The 15,919-nt window shown below is 44.2% G+C and overlaps 2 protein-coding genes across 2 annotated transcripts in view; both read left to right on the top strand.

Moving 5' to 3' along the window:
- The first annotated feature begins 19 nt into the window (after window positions 1-19).
- ZFYVE19 (zinc finger FYVE-type containing 19) lies at window positions 20-10,848 on the top strand. Its single transcript, XM_026849410.1, has 11 exons — window positions 20-123; window positions 655-776; window positions 2,607-2,660; window positions 3,185-3,345; window positions 4,574-4,719; window positions 5,603-5,717; window positions 6,187-6,396; window positions 6,885-6,964; window positions 7,665-7,775; window positions 9,210-9,352; window positions 10,738-10,848. The coding sequence occupies exons 1-11, from the start codon at window positions 70-72 to the stop codon at window positions 10,808-10,810; spliced, it is 1,269 nt and encodes a 422-aa protein (XP_026705211.1). The 5' UTR covers window positions 20-69; the 3' UTR covers window positions 10,811-10,848.
- Window positions 10,849-11,371: 523 nt separating this feature from the next.
- SPINT1 (serine peptidase inhibitor, Kunitz type 1) overlaps window positions 11,372-15,919 on the top strand; it is a 40,883-nt gene continuing 36,335 nt past the window's right edge. The window contains exon 1 of the mRNA XM_026849406.1: window positions 11,372-15,498. The gene's annotated coding sequence lies outside the window, so the exon portion shown is untranslated. The remainder of the gene's footprint in view (window positions 15,499-15,919) is intronic.

The raw sequence follows: 15,919 nt of genomic DNA, 5'->3' as shown, positions 1-15,919 counted from the left end.
CTCTTATACACATCTGTGCAAGGGTCCTCGGGGCGTGGGGGAAAAGTGTGGAGCTCCTCCGGTAGCGCCATGGATCGCCGGTGCTATGGGTGTGCGTCCAAGTTCTCTGTCTTCAAGAAAGAGGCAAGTCCGGCTGAGGGGGGGGCAGGGCCGGCCGGTCCCGCGGGTGAGGGACTGAGCGGGGACCGGGGGACCCGCCTCGCCCGGCGCCGAGGCATGCTTCCCCACCGGCGGCCATCCTAGCCTTGCTTGCCTACCGAGCGCTTGTGGTGCCTGGCATCGGTATGATGTTAAATATGTGCCGTTACTGCAGAAAAACAAAGGGGGAAAATCGTCATTGGATGTCATCCTCTAATCCAATATGCGGTCGTTGTCTCCGAGAATTCGCCTCACACCTTTATTATACTATGGGATGAAATGGTGTCTCTGCTTCCAGCAGCAGTTACGTGCTGGTGCTCAGAGGCTCTCCAGAGTCTCCGTGTCTTCAGCAGCAGCTGACGGTACAGTTCTCTTAACAAATCAGCATAAGCACAGCGTTACTTTTAGCGCACCTTGGCACGGGTGTTGTTCCTGTATGTGGCCAGCCAGAGCAACGGGGTGTACACAGTGACTAGGTGACAAAACCCTGTCCTGCCCTCTCCTGTCTCTCCGCAGTGTGGATGCAAGAACTGTGGACGGTCGTTCTGCTCCGGCTGCCTTAGCTTCAGTGCCGTTGTTCCCCGCTGTGGAAGCACTCAGCAGAAGGTGTGCAAGCAATGTCATGGAAAACTAACTGGGTAAGACAGCAGTGTTCATTCACCCAAAGGCAGTGTCCTGCTTTGTTTCTTCATTTTGCATCCCGATGTTGTGTTGCAGATTTCTGTGTGAGAGCTATGAGAGCTATGCCTTGCACTGTGCATGTGTGCTGTATGTACCCTGGAGTTTCAAGCCAGGCCATTACTGAACTGCTGTTACATGAGTTGTACGGTCCAAAGATAGGGATCAGGATTTGTGAAGCTGTTCTCTACGGTTACCCTGTTTAAACAGGGTTTAAATCTTCATGGATGGACGCTGAATGCCTTATATCTTCACTGCACGAGACCAGGTTAAGCCCCACTGTGTTTTTGCCCAGAAATCTACACCCCTTTGAAAGCTCTGGCAGTCTTTTCGGATGTGTAGTAGTTGAATAACCTTACAAGATGCTCAAAGCATTACTACCTCTCTTGGCAAACAGTGACACAAATGCTTATTGTTGAGAGGTCTCTGCTATGTGTAGCCTAAAGAATTAACATTTTGCATCATAAAATCGGTTTGCTTTTAAAAGTAAAAAAAATGTCTGCAAACATAACCTGTAGATTGCCTGTTCAAAACAAAAAAGGTGTAATTCAATAGCAGTATTGGTTATACACATGAACAAGTAACACAGAAGTACAAGTGCACACCAGAACCCTCTCTCAACCAATTCGTCTGTGTCCTCTTCCTTCTCTTAACTCTCTTCCTCACTTCTCTCATACAGGAAGGAATTTTCACCAGTGAGTGGGGAATTTTCTGGCTCTGCAGGTGTCTAAAGGATGAAGGCCTCTCATTAGCAGAGGTCTTCATTTTGGAAGCACTGGCTCATGGAAACAGTGTGAGCTACTGATGGTGAAAATACAGTATTCAGTCTTAAAGTTTTGAAATGTCCTGATTTCCCTTTACAACTCCAAAGCCATTAAGAAAACACGGCAGCCTTTCTCCATGTTTCTGTTGTTGTTGTTGTTGTTGTTTTTTTTTTTCCCTCATCTGTTTAATCTCAGTACTATAGAGTTACAGCAGAAAAAAATCCTCCCTGACTGGATAGCAGGTAGATAATACATGTAGGCTGCTGGTCTGTAAGCTGTATGTGTTATTGTTCTTCATGCAAATAGCTTTCAGAACTGAAACCTTAGAACTGGAAAGCGGTTCGACAATGTTGCATTCATTTGTTGCTATACAGGCCTTAGCACAGTGCAGATGTGTTTGTAGCTGTGACTTCTAAGAATGAATAAAATATGCCAGCTACCTTATGTAAGTGTGTAGTTTAACAGCTCGACCTGAATACAGCAAAGTAGAAGATAGTTACACAACATGTGTTTGTGGTGCGCCATGTTCAAGTGTGCTAGAAGATGTCATTATGATACTGGTGGTTATATAATGATTTTTTAAACATTTTGTTTAGCTTTTACATTATATAATAGTGTGTTTGTTGCGTGCCACAGCTCCTTTTGGAGTGTTCTTGCTGCGTGGAGACTAATTACACTGGGAGTCTTACCTAACTATTCTATCTGCTCTCTGAACTGGGAGGTGCAGGCTGTGGGAGGCAAGAATATTTCAGCCCCTCCTCCTTTGGATCACTGGTGACCATATTAAATCACATTTCATCCAGATGCAAAATAACTGGACCAAAGGACCAGAAATGAAGTCACCTGCTGTCCCAGGCAGCTATATTATCTTAATCCCTTTCATAAGCTGATCGCTCTCCATATTATGAAAGGGGCTGTACCAGGAGGTTGAGAAACTTATACTCATTCCACCTGAGTTGAGGGACTAAATGAGTGGAGCAATGCTAGTATCTTGAGTTCAGAGAAATCATTGTTTTTGTCTTCCAGAGAGGAATCTCAAAGCAGTTCAGCAAAATGGTCACCACCAGAAAACTACAAAAAGTGAGTTGCACTTGCCAGTCAGATGGTTGTTTCTGCCGCAGAGTAGCCTTTCAGGCCCTCACTCTTCATCCCCTATAGAGGCCAACAAAAGTGGGGCTTGTGATGTGGGTATTTGCTTGTTTAGAATTAGATTAAGGATGGGACTTTTGTTTTGTTGTTTGGGGGTTTTGTTTGTTTGTCTGGGGGAGTGAGCTGTGTGCTCTTTTGAATAGATTCCTGGAGAGCAACCTGCCTACCTCTGATCGGGGTTGGCTTGGAAACAGGAATGTGGTGGTGAAATGTTCCTTGTCTCCTTGGAAATGGTGCCAGATGTGCTGCTCCTGTGAGATAAGGTTTTCCTTAGTTTCGGGAGTACCTCACTGTGCCATTATGGGAGATCCTGGTACAGGAGGGAGTGGTTTCTGTTCTGTTCTGCACTGACATTCTTTAAATAGCCTGTTGGGTTGACAGAGGATGTTTTCATATCTCAGGGTTTAAACCCCTGTCTCAATTGTATCTTTTTTTTTTCCCCATCCTTGTCACAGGCGTGTAGCAGCTTTGGAGGCTAAACAAAACCAGCTGAAAGAACAACAGAAGGCAGCTGCAAAATCCTCGGGTCAGGGAGGTTCCAGATACCAGGGACTCTCAAAAGAGGATAGAGCTATTGCAGAGAGACTGGAGAGGCTCAGGGAGGAAAGGAAACCAAGTGAGTTTTGGAGGATACCAGAGATTTCTTGGGTGGGAAAACTGCTACTTGGGAAACATGGAACCTGGAGGGAGAGGGAAGTGCTGAGCTTTCAGAGCCTGCCTTTTTAGGGTTAAAGTTGGACAGAGCATCCACATCCTGCTGCAACAATGGCCAAAATCTACAAAGATTTTAGATTAACATTCCAGCTTCTTTTTGCTTCTTGGGTTTTCCCTTGAAACTGCTTCTCAGTTTTGGGGTAGTATCTTATCTGTAAAACCACCTTCTCATTTCTCATTGTTTGGGGTAAAAACCTGTGTGAAGCCCACTAGGAGCAGAATGAAATGAGGGTCTTTGGCCAAACTGTTATGCAGAAGATTTCCTGTGGGTCGTTGTCCTGGGCAGCAGCAGTGCCAGTCTGTGCAATAATGTTCTGGCTAGCCTTGCCTCACAGAGGAAGAAAAGAACTCCAATCCCAGTCCACAGCTGTCAGGTTCTGGGACAGCCTTGTGGTGCATGTGGGAGAATAAACTATTTAAAAAATGATGTGTTATTGCTAAAATGGAAGGAACATGATGCAAAGTGGTTACCTGATTATCACAGAATCATAAAATTATTTAGGTTGGAAAAGACCTTTAAAATCATCAAGTCCAACCGTTAACCTAACAGCTGCCAAGGCCACCACTAAACCATGTCCCTAAGCACCACATCTACATCTTTTAAATACCGCCAGGGATGGTGACTCAACCACTCCCCTGGGCAGCCTGTTCCAATGCTTGACAACCCTTTCAGTGAAGAAATTTTTCCTAATATCCAATATAAACTTCCCCTGGCGCAACTCAAGGCCGTATCCTTTAATCCTGAAACCCGAGGGGAGGGTTTCAGTCTGATACGCCTAGGATTACATTAAGAGGAACAATGGACTGTACTACTTAAATGACACTTATTTCTCTGCCTGTCCCTAGTATCCCAAGTCAGCTGACTGCCAGATGGCATTACCCTAATACTAGCCTTATGGATAGGACATAAACTGTGAAGGAGGCAAGGACTTGGAAGAAAAGGATACCAGTTAGGGTGGTCTCTAAGTCACTGAAGTATGATCCCTCATTCACATCAGGGACTGAAGGAGGTTTTTGCTCAGGTGTTCAGTCTGATTCCAGCAAGAAATACAATTTTAAGAAACCAAATTTGAAACCTTTTGTTTCCAATAATGGAATAATCTCCTCCCTTGGGTTATTCTGAACTGCAGAGTCCATCCCTACTCAGGCTGAGATCGAAGCTAGGCTGGCTGCCCTGAAGGAGGACTGCTGGAGGCCTGTTCCATCCACAGAAGAAATAGAGGACCAGTTGGCTGTCCTGCAGGGAAGAGATCCTCCTTCCCAGGCTCCCAGACCTGTAAGCTCCCTCAGCTCTTTATCCAGCAATGTATTGTGAGCTGACACAGTAACTGGTGTTCTAGCACATTAGCCATTCTTTCTTCAGCTTTTTTTGTGCAGGTGGCTTCCTTCAGAAATCTGTTTCCTGTCTGTGATATTGCTCCAGAAGCAAATGGGTAGCCTTTACCAGTGCACTGCTTCAATTTGAATGCAGTATGTTCCTTTACGTCAAATGTAGTTCATGTGTTTATTTTTAACAATAGATGCTAACTTTTTTCCTCTCAGCCCATCTGTATACCTAAGTGATCTTTTTTTAGAGCTGTTTGTCTGTGTTTGGAGCTTATCAACCCTACCTTCTAATTGTATCTTGTAGTTATTACTGCATCCCAGCTGGCCAAAAGCTTGTTAATTATTCTGGGAATGGAAGCACAGAGTGGTTAGTCTGAGATTGCAGAGGAATGAATTGGACATATGCCTTCAAAGCCTATATGAATGATCTTGTCCCCGAGGAATCATTTCTCATGCTTCTTTTCAGCAGTGCTGCACACCAGCTGTTACCATTGGCCTTGACAAGGCTGCTGGCTGGCACTGTTGAGAATGGCACTTCATTTACATTTGAGGTAATGGCAGAGCTGGGGTTGGGACCCAGCAGCATATCCTATACATTCAGCACCACTTTGCCTTGTTTGGGTAACTGCTTTTAGTTGTGTGTGTTCAGCACCTGAGAATGAAGCCCTGAAAGTCCTACACCAGGTAACTGCAAGCTGAGACTCTCAAGATCAATGGATGCATCTTTTTATGCTGCTCCCATCTAGGGTGATCTTAGTTACCAAACTTCTCCTTTGATTGAGTATGCCACTTTCCTCTCATGTGCTTTTTCCTGTGCCTTCCTTGTTTCTTAGGTACACCAACCTCCTGATACCAGAAGTCTGGTCCAGCAGACAGATGACCTGTTAACCCAGCTGTCTGAGGAAGTTGCCATTGATGAGCATTACAGGCAAAGAGCCCAGCCTCAAGGTATCTCTTCTGGGTTCCAAAGACCTGTTTCTGTCTGATAGTGTAGGTGCTATAGTGAGAAGGGAATATGTCTAGCCTACAAATGAGCTGCATGTCCAGTTTTCCCTTATCTCCCCTTACGACTCCCAAACTGACCAAGAGCAGTCATCCAGCTCCATACTGGGTCTCACTGTCTTTGCCTGGAGATGGTTCTTCTTCTCAAGGTTGTATTATTCGGATCACTCCTCTCTGTTTCTCTGAGGTGACCCATCCGTGGGGAGGAACTGTTGCTACTCCTAACACACCTGTGCTTTGTTACAAAACATCACAACCTTGGGATACTATTATCTTCCTAGCTGCAGTGCTTTCTCTGTAATCTCACTGTAAACCACAGATTAGCTCACTCTCATATCATTGCTTTAGTCGTGTTGTCTGTGCCCAAGGAACATTGCTGCTGAGTCACCAGCATGTTCTCTGTGTCTATTTGCAGCTGTTAGTAGCCAAAGTTTGAATGATCTCAATCGGGAGAGTGAAGATTGTGTTTGCCCTGCAAATCTGGACCCAAAACAGCTAGAGGAAGAGAAGAATAAACTTCTGGCAGAAGCTGCTGCTGAGCTGCGGGAAGAGAACACTAGGCAGGAAAAAATCCTACAAGTTGCCAAGAGACTGGCAGTGCTCAGAGGCGAGGACCCAGAGAAAGGTGGGTAGCAGACAACAATACAATGCCAAGAGAGGAACCAAGTTCCTGTGGCAGAGTAATTTTTTTTTTTTCTGAGAGACTTTTATCCATTTAATTCCTCTGTTCTTTCAGAAACTGACTGAGATTTGGTTGTCTGTAAAGCCATACAGGTTGGATCATCATAAAATCATTATAAAAGATCTTAGTTGAGGGTAAGGCTGGAGCTGTAAGGTCAGGCTGCTTTGTCTTGCACCCTTCTTTGAGATAGTTCTAGCATGCTCTGGTGAGCTTTAAAAAGCAAATCTCTGGGTTTGGGAGGAATTTTTTCCTTCCTTCTTCCAGTATTAAAAACAAACAGTACACCCTTTTTGAGGAGTTCCCATCTGAAAAATCTGTCTGTGCCAGAATGCCAAAACCAGCTCTCGCCACAAAGGATTGCCTCCAGCACATAAATGGGCACAAGGTTTGAGGCAGGTGTGGGTTACAGTCTCCTGTCTCTTATCCTGCAGTTACACTGGAAACCTATAAACTCCCAGACAGTGATGAGGAAGTGGCTGAGGAGGAAGCCATTCGCCGAGTGCTAAAACAGGTCAGAAATGGCAGCTGTGGCCTTGTTTTTCTTGCTCTCAGTTTTTTCCAGTGTGTATGTTCCTTGGTGAATGTGCAAAGGATGTGTTTCTGGTCCTGGGCAGAGTTTCATTCCTTCCCCTCCTAGTGCTTTTCCAGTACTAGTTCCCATGGGCCATTAAGCTACAGGTGATTGATGACATTACTTCTAGTCTGTCACGTTGTCTTTCTCATACATGCTTGGTGTGTCTTGTGGTATGTGTCCTCTCCAACCCTGCTCTTCTGGTGCTTCCTTGTTCTTCTCCCCCACCCAACTGGAACATGGGTGATGAGATGTGTGCTGTTTAGCACAGCTTATGCCTAGATTTCTCTCTAGAATGTCTATGATTTGTCTTGGAGGTAGACACAAGCTTTCTGTGCTTAAATTTCTGCATGATTACAGACCACATGCCTGTGATTAGCGTGGTGTGGAGGGTCTGCTGATAGCTGGACTGCAAAGCACGGTGTGTTAGCTGAAAGCCCCTGCTGCTACCCTGCCTGTTCACAATGTACACACAGTGTTCAGAGCGCAGAGCAAGGTCATGTCTGCCTGGACAACACCAGCTGTATTCAGACTTGTCATCTCCTGTTACTGCCTGAGAGAAGGGCAGGAGGTTTAGAGTCTAGAATGAGGCTTACACTGTGTTTGAAACAAGAGGCTTCTTGCTTTTTGTTGTTACCAGCTCACAGAGGAAGCAGCCCTGGATGAAGCAAGTGGATTCAACATTCCTCCAGATCAGACCACCCAAACAGGACCCTCACAACAGAACCTGCATATGAAAGCAAAGCAAAAGGTCAGTGAGCTGGTCAGGACCTCTTGAAATGACATGTTCCAGTGTGTCAGGAAAGTACAGTTCTGCAGCAAAAGTTTGCTGTATCCTAGGCTTGATGCAGGACAAAAAAAAACTTCAACCAGCTTCTCCAGAGCAAATGAGCAGAATGGCTTCTGCAAGGCTGACCAGCCCTGAGCACAGCTGTGAGTCATCCTTTTTACTTTTAAAAGGATATACTTTTAAAAGGAATTGCTCCCTGGAATACAGTTGCTTTCAAGCTGGCTTTATGCTGAGTGGGATGGTGTCCTCTAAACCCAGAGAAGTTAGCACAGACCTCTCAAGATGTATATTAGAAAAGGGATTTTTAACTCACTAATATATTTCGACCAAGAAGGCCATAGTCTAGTACGATACAGCCTGAACCAGGGTAAGTGGGAGGTTTGCCAGGGCTTTCAGCATGTGCAGAATAGAACCTCTAGATAGTAATCGACTGTCTGTATTCTCATGTAACATCAGAGGAAGGAATTAGTAACAAGATACCCTATGCTCGGGTGGATTCCAGCCTATTATGGAAATACATACACCTTCTCTAATATATATTACACAAATTAAATGGACCTGTGACTCACAGACACCTGACAGGCCTGTCCGCAGTGGAAGAAATTATTTAATTGTAAGCATTACTGAAAACATCCATCTCATAGATATGCCACCTTGCGCTTCTGGACTTACTGATGTAAAAGATAGTGTCATCTTATTGCTGTTGTGTTAGGAAGCTGCCTTTGCTAGTGTCCAGGCACTGTGTCCTAGTGTGTGTATGTCTGTTCAGTTCCATAATACTTCTCTGTAAAGCCGAAGGAGACAATAGATGACCTTATGGATAGATTTTTAGATTATGATTTTAGAATATATTTTTGGCCCAACCTCAGCTACAGATCAATGATAGGGGCCTTTTGGCAGATCACTTCCTTTGTCCCTCAGTTTTCTTTCTATAACAGGGCGAAAACAAACCCCTCACCTTCCCACTGCTCTCCCTTCCCTCATAACCGCTTTCAGCAGAACTGCTTGATTGCTTTTGCAGCAGGGATTGTCAGTCATATTTGGTATTGCTGTGGTGCTACCAGAATATCTGGGCTTCATGCCCTTAACACAGTATGGACAATGTTGGTATATATTGCTGTAGACACTAAACGAGGGTCAATACCTGTTTACCTTCTGAGCAACACAGATTCATGAGGAAATGATAGGGAGTACCTTGGGTTTTTATTTAATAATCTAGATATGAATGGAGCCTATCCTTGGTCTCTAGGCAAGTTCATCTCAGACTCAGTATCAATAGAGAGTGAACTATGAACCATGTGACATGTCATTGTGACCACCATGCATTACAATGAAAGTCCTGTATTGTCTCTGCTGGCATTTGAATTCTATGTCTCTGTTTTCTTTGTGAATTAGAGCCATGCTCCAACTACCACAGCTCTTGCCAGGGCAGATGACAGTGATGAGGATGAGTTACCCTGGTGCTGTATCTGCAACGAAGATGCTACTTTGCGTTGCCATGGCTGTGATGGGGACCTCTACTGCCAGCGCTGTTTTCGGTAAGTCACACAATTCCTCTTGGTCTGAGAGGCGGGTCACAGGTAAGCTTGGCTGCTTTTGATTGTCCTTCCCATCAGGCAGAAAAGCAGGCAGTAGGAGGGAAGGTTTGAGGAACCCAGATCTGAGCGGAATGCTAATCGTTACGGAAATACTTTTTGCAATCAGTAGTTATCCCAGGCTTCAGGGACTCAACTGGTCCTAGGCGGAAATATTCTCCAGTGCATGTTTGGGCACATTGTCTGAGTGTTCTCTGAAGCAGCTGATATGCTGCACTGTGTGGGATGGGATAAGCGAGACTATTGTTCAGCGACTCCTATGGCTGGATTCCCATAAGAGGAGAAATCAGATAGCATAGATTCCTGAGGCTTTCCTTAGGTTGAGACTCTGCAGACTTAAACCAAAAATCTTTGATTTATGTTGAAATATATATGGGTGAACCTTTCTTCCTCATTCAGGCCTTGCAGCAGCTATAGTTCTGATTCTTAAAAATCTGTAGCTTGATTTTTGACAAAAAGGTTGCATGTCTCAGGTTTGGAGGGTTAGTTGCTCATACAGATTGTGTGGCTTCTCTTTTATATTCCTCAAAAGTATTAGGTAGTTGGCTGAGTTCTCAGTGTAGTGCTGGATGACATTTAGACAGCAGGATGCTAAGAATCTGGTTGGGAAATTAAGACATGCTTTTGTGTATAGTCTCTCATTTCCTGCAAATGTTTTTGTAGAGAGATGGAAATGGAGTGGGAGAGAACATATGAAAATGGTAAGAAAACATTTGACTGGCAATGTTAGTTAAAAACAAAACAGACAAACAAAAGTGTCAGACAGCAAAAATCAGTAGAAGCAGAATCAGCAGTCTGGCAGGTGAGTGAGTGTATCAGTTGCATGCTGCAGATGCAGCTTGTGTCTTACTCAACACTGCCTGCTTCTGAGCATAGTTTAGACAGCTGTCAATACACTGTATTTTAGCCACAACAGTTAGTTTTCCAAGTTGTGTGGAGCAGACTGTCATTTTGACTGTTCTCATAGGAGTTGCTAATGTGCCTGGAAATCACAGACGTGGTGCTGAAATGAGCCACCAGTTACATGAATCTCTCAGAGAGAAAGAGACACAGGGACCTGTTGTCATTTCCCATTCCAGCAGGCAAGGATGAGCAGACCTTTCCACAAAGCACCTCAGAGGTTTCTGTTATAAGCAAATATCTTAAGTAGTCAGTCCACGTGGCTGTCAGCAAAGTTGAGATTCCAGAGATGCCAGTCAGGTCCTCACAGCTAACCCTTGGGATATGTTTCTAGTTAAGGGCTGCTGGGAGACATCTTGCGCAGTGGCTAAGGGTGAGTTCCCTGCCTGGGTATTTACTTCTGACTGCACTTTGTGTTTACTTCTCAGGGAAGGCCATGATGAGTTTGACCTGAAGGATCACCACACCTCCCGCTATTATTTTCCTTGCAAGCAGAAGTGATCACACTCTTCATGGGCAGAAAAAGGGATGGAGAATGGGAAAAGAGAGGAGTCGGCCAGATGGGAAGAGGCCAAGTGGAATTGCAGCCAAAATGGGTGATGTTTTGGACAGTTAAAGGATGTGCTGTAATCTGAGAGAGGCTTGGAGGGCGTGTGACTTTGTCCTCACAAATACAGCCAGAGAAGTGCAGGGTTTGCTGTGCATGCTTGGGGATAAACGAGGACTTGATATGAGGAGGTGGATACAAGTCTATAAATACAGAGGGTAAGGCAATGTGGGTAGCAGTAAAGATGTGTAAGGCAGTACTGACTGGCTGATAAGTAACTTCCTGCTTTTGCTAACAGCTTACACACTGGTTTAACAGGCAGAAAAGCACTTTGCACTAAGAAAACTGTCTACATCATGATCACATGTGTGTTGAGAACTTCCAAAGCATAATAAAAACTATTTACGGAGGCCTGTGGTTAAAGTCTCTCCTGGAAACGCCTGATAGCCCTTTGCAAAGTGTTGCCCTCTTGTAATGGTATGTTAGTCCTAGTGTCAAGTGGCTTAAGGAAAATGAAGGATCTGTGAAGTCGTCAAAAATGTTTCTGTGATGTGGCTGGAAAAGGTGCAGGGGCTACACTGCCTGGATGGGCAGTGTGGCTGATGTACTCTAAACGAAGGATGATTTGTAAAGGTAATCTGCTTTAGATGCACAGCCTTGTGATCTGCAGTGGCTGCGTCGAAGTTCCACGTGGTCTGTAAGAAGAGCATATTAGTCTGAAAGCAGGGTTTGGCTCTGTCTATTATTTGGTCCACTGGTAGGATAAAGACATTACCTGTGTGATGCTCTTTATCTGGCTGTGAAAGGAGCTCAGTTTTATACACTCATATGCCTCCCTGGAGACAGTCCAGATGCAAGCGGCACTTGCTGGTAACCAAAGGACCCAGAATTGCTTCAAATATCCAACTAAGTTTGCCCTGAATTTGCTTTAATATCGCATCAGGATGAGCTCTTCCCAGGACTAATGAGACAGCTCTCTAAGGCTTAGAAATTCCAATGGCAAAAAAAAATCAAGGATTTGTCTTTGACAGGGAGTTTCCAATGAATCTTGCCTATCTGGTTTGACACTGCCACTCCCAGCTGTCTGCCCTGCCCCTGTGCTTAAGGTCATTGCCTCGGTAGGGGAGTTGATGAAACAGTGTTCACCTGCGACTCAGCCACCCCTGGACAGAGCACAGCAAATAAATAAAGCTACCGCTGAATGTGGATTTGTGCTAACATGCTGGACTGGATCAGGCCCTTCAACAGAAACCTGGATCAGACAATGTAGTATAGTAATATTGCAGGCTAGCACCCTAAAAATCCAAGTGTATCAAGCAGTGCATTCAAAACACTTTGTTAGGAAGGGGTGGCAAAACCTGACTCATGTGGAGGATCTTCCTTCTCCTGGCAGTCCTTGCTTCACCAGTGCCTGCCTCTTTGGGACAGATAGACAGGAAAACTACTTAAGTTGTTCTGGTGCAAGAGCTCACAATGAGCCCTGTCTTACACAAAACTGAAGCAGAGAGTTACTGCCCTGAGGAGCTTACAGTTGTAAAAATGAAAACAAAATGCTGTTCTGGCTTTGTGTTACTGTAGGAATGATGCTTTTTCATTGCTATTTGACCCGCCTAATTAGTCTGATAATAGCCCAGTTCTGTCCTGGGTTAAATCCTTCGTGTTTTGCATGTATGGGAGAAGATGCAAATACCTGGTTTTATACCTCTTCTAAGACTGATCCTCAACTTTGGGCTTCAGCCTGTGTCCTTTCCAAGCAGTAGACATTTTCATTCTTCCTCTGCAGCTGCTTTTTTTTCTTTTAATATCTTAGTGTAAGCTGATGTGCTACTTGCAACATTTTGAATGCTTCATCAGCCACAACTAAACTTCACGCTCCTTGTGCAGATAGGCAGCCTGTGTCTCGTAAGCCCTACCCTGTTCACAGCAGTAATAAAGGAGCAGGTTACAGCCGGAAGCAGTCTGTTTAGTTTCCCAGATTGGTTTCTGTCAGGCCATCCCAAGGAATCCAGAAGTGCACCCAACCCAATACCTGAAATAGCACTTAGTCATACATGGAAGAGTCTCTTCAGTCATACACACACATGCTGATGCTTTCCCTGTACCACTAATGGACATTTTTGTGGCTGCTGAGCTTTCTGCATGTAATTGGCCATTTTAGTGACAGCCCAATCACTTTCCCCTGCAAAGCCATCCCCACTGCAGCTGTTGCCTCAGAGACCTCCAGGTAGGAGGGGTAGAAGGGGAATCTAGATCAGCTGACTGCAGGAAGCAAACCTAGCTGAATCTGTCATTGTGAAGAGGAATGCTGTGTGACCTTTAAGTGGGCAGTGCACTTTTAGCTGTGTTGCTTACTGGCTGTCCTTGTCTTTGAAAAGGTGCTGGTAAACAAGGCAAGATCAACTTCAATTGTAGCCATTCAAAGACTGAAGAGAGCTTGGGATCTTCAAGAAAGAGAATCAGCTTCTGTCTGTAGCATGCCATGAGGGTACAAGAAGATTTTCTTTCCCTCAAAATGTTTTGTATGTGAACTATCAGATGTAGGCTCCATCTCAACAAGAATTCAAAACAATGATAACACAAGATTGAACTCAGATTAGCTTACAAGAGAGGTCCCCACTTAGTTAAAGTGCATTTACTTGCAATTGCTGTGGTTCATGAGCATCTCAAATGCTGTAACATGGTCATGTGTCCAAGTGTCACAGCCAGAATATTTTTAAAGGCAATGTAGGTGTTGATCATAACTAGGGAAAAATTGCATTAAAGGTTTATTTTATACGCCTTCATAAACCTTCCATTAGGAAAGCACATGAACTTCCATACATTCTGAGTTACCTTGGTATAATCAAGAGGACAAAGTTCCTTTAAAGAAACATTCTTACATGGTATCTGTATACTAAACAGTACAGCCTTATGCTAGTGATGGTGCTGAGAAACAGCAAAGTTAACCAGAAGCTGTTTGTTAAAAAAAAAAATTAATTTAGTCTATTGTCATAGTCTAAGCTGAAAACAGCCAAAAAGTAAATAAAAGCAAGTACGATTTACTTCTTTGAAGAACTACATAAAAAGAAGTTGTTCTGATTGCTTTATGTTGCCTTTTCTTTTGCACTAGTGAGCTGAGAAGTCAGATGACAGCACTGGCCACATCTTGCTTTGCTCCCCATGATCACACCGTGCTCATCTGAAGCACTCTCATGTGGTAGTAATGTCCTTATGTATCAGAACCAACTCCACGTCATAGGAGCTGCAGCTTACTCTTTTTCTGCTACTTGCAGAATAAATGCAGAGGCAACTTCTGTCAAGCAGTTTCAAGAGCCTGCTTTTTCCTGAGTGTTAATAATGTCTGCCTTAAAGCATAGACAAAAATTATCTTTGCATCACTCCATATTGAGGGAATACAGAAGAGTGCCCAGCGTGGAGAAGATCTGTCTCTTGGGCCAGAGGAGAGGCATCTCAGGTCTTTGTGCTATCACAGCTCAGCAGAATAAAACAAAGCTTCCTCATAGGGTACGTAATTAATCTGGATTTCTATGCTGTGGCTAATTATAGCTCTAGTTTAGGACACTCAGCTCATGGCCTGTCCACCTAGATCTTCCACCTGAACTTCTGTTTGAACTTAGTCTGTGTTTTTAACAGTGCTCAGAGCTCTGTCAGTGGGCTGCTCTCCTTTCTGAAGAGTGTTAGCAGGTTATCAGTCCATGAGCAATGCCACGTCCTCAGCTGGTGCAGCTCTGGATTTAATTTTCTTATTTTACTCACAAAGTTGAGATTCCAGGAGGACAGGCATGTCCTATTAGCTCCTTACTAAACCAAAAATGGCATGTCCCTAGGGCTACAATAGATACACATGGACCTGATAAAGAAAGACCATTTCTCCAACCTAGTGGGTGAGGCTTAGAGCCTCTGGGAGCAGCCTTAGGACAAGGTGTGAGCTGCATGGCTTGCTAACTTCCAGGAGGCTGTTGCATACAGGAACAGCATGTGAAGGGGAGCAAGCCCTTACATCACAGTTGTTACTGCAGCTTGGATTTTGTCCTCTCAGAGATGTGCACAGCCCACAGCTTGTCCACTGACACTTCTGCTGGAAAATATGAGGGAAGCAAAAGGTAATAGTTGTTACCCTGTTACTGATAAAGATGAAAAGATTAATGTATTTAAGATGAAAAAGACTAATGTATTTAAGTCCAAATACGTTGTCCAGCCCAAGAGTCCCTGTTTGTTAGCTAACCTGCATGTCCCTTTTGTTCCAGAGTTGGCTCCTTCTGTCCCTGTCTGACAAAATGTACTCAAAAGCTAACCTTGAACATACTGGTACATAGGAACCCCTCTGGGTGCAGCTCAGCAACTCATCTCTTGTGTCTGAGTCGCAGGCATGAGAGCATAGGGGCAGGACACAGTGAGAGTTTGCTCTGCCTAAGCAATCAGCCTCCATTTGCTGTAGTATTTCCTAGCCACATGTGTCAAGTTACTGACTTGCTGAGAGGCTGGATGTAGTTTCCTCTGTATTTTTCCAGCCATACATTAGTTCTGCCCAGAAGAGTTTGTGCAGCAAGACAACGTGTCCGACTTCATTTCTCATTTGGAAGACCTACCTGTCTGCAAAAGACTTGCTCTGAGATGCTCCCTGCAGGGAAATTGGGAGTAGGTATTTTTCACTTCAGTTTTTCTTTAGTTGAAAAAAAGAGCAAAAGCAAGCAGTGCATGACTGTTTTTCCCTGTTTTAATATATAAAATAAGCATTTTCCCAATATCTTTTTAAATTACGAGAAAATTCATTCCCAGACCTTGCTGCTAGATTAAGTCCTAAATTCCACAAAAAGGAAAAACAATCTCTCTTCCATTAGCCTTAGCAGTTGTTTCACTAACTTCCCCTAAAGTAGACCAGGTGCACTTGAACATTTTCCTTCCATCCTACTGTATATTTTCTGTTCAACCTTCATGAATAACAGAGGCTTAGTACGACTTACAAAGTATTTGCAATGCTGTAGTCAGGTACAGCAGTAACAAGCAGGAGATCACAGCTGGGTCCGAGCCAGACTGAAACAGGGTGCAGCTTAACAGTAACT

Source organism: Athene cunicularia, assembly GCF_003259725.1.
Source record: "Athene cunicularia isolate RWA chromosome 5 unlocalized genomic scaffold, athCun1 chr5_part1, whole genome shotgun sequence".
Classification (NCBI taxonomy): Eukaryota; Metazoa; Chordata; class Aves; order Strigiformes; family Strigidae; genus Athene; species Athene cunicularia.
This window is presented reverse-complemented; position numbering and strand designations above follow the sequence as displayed.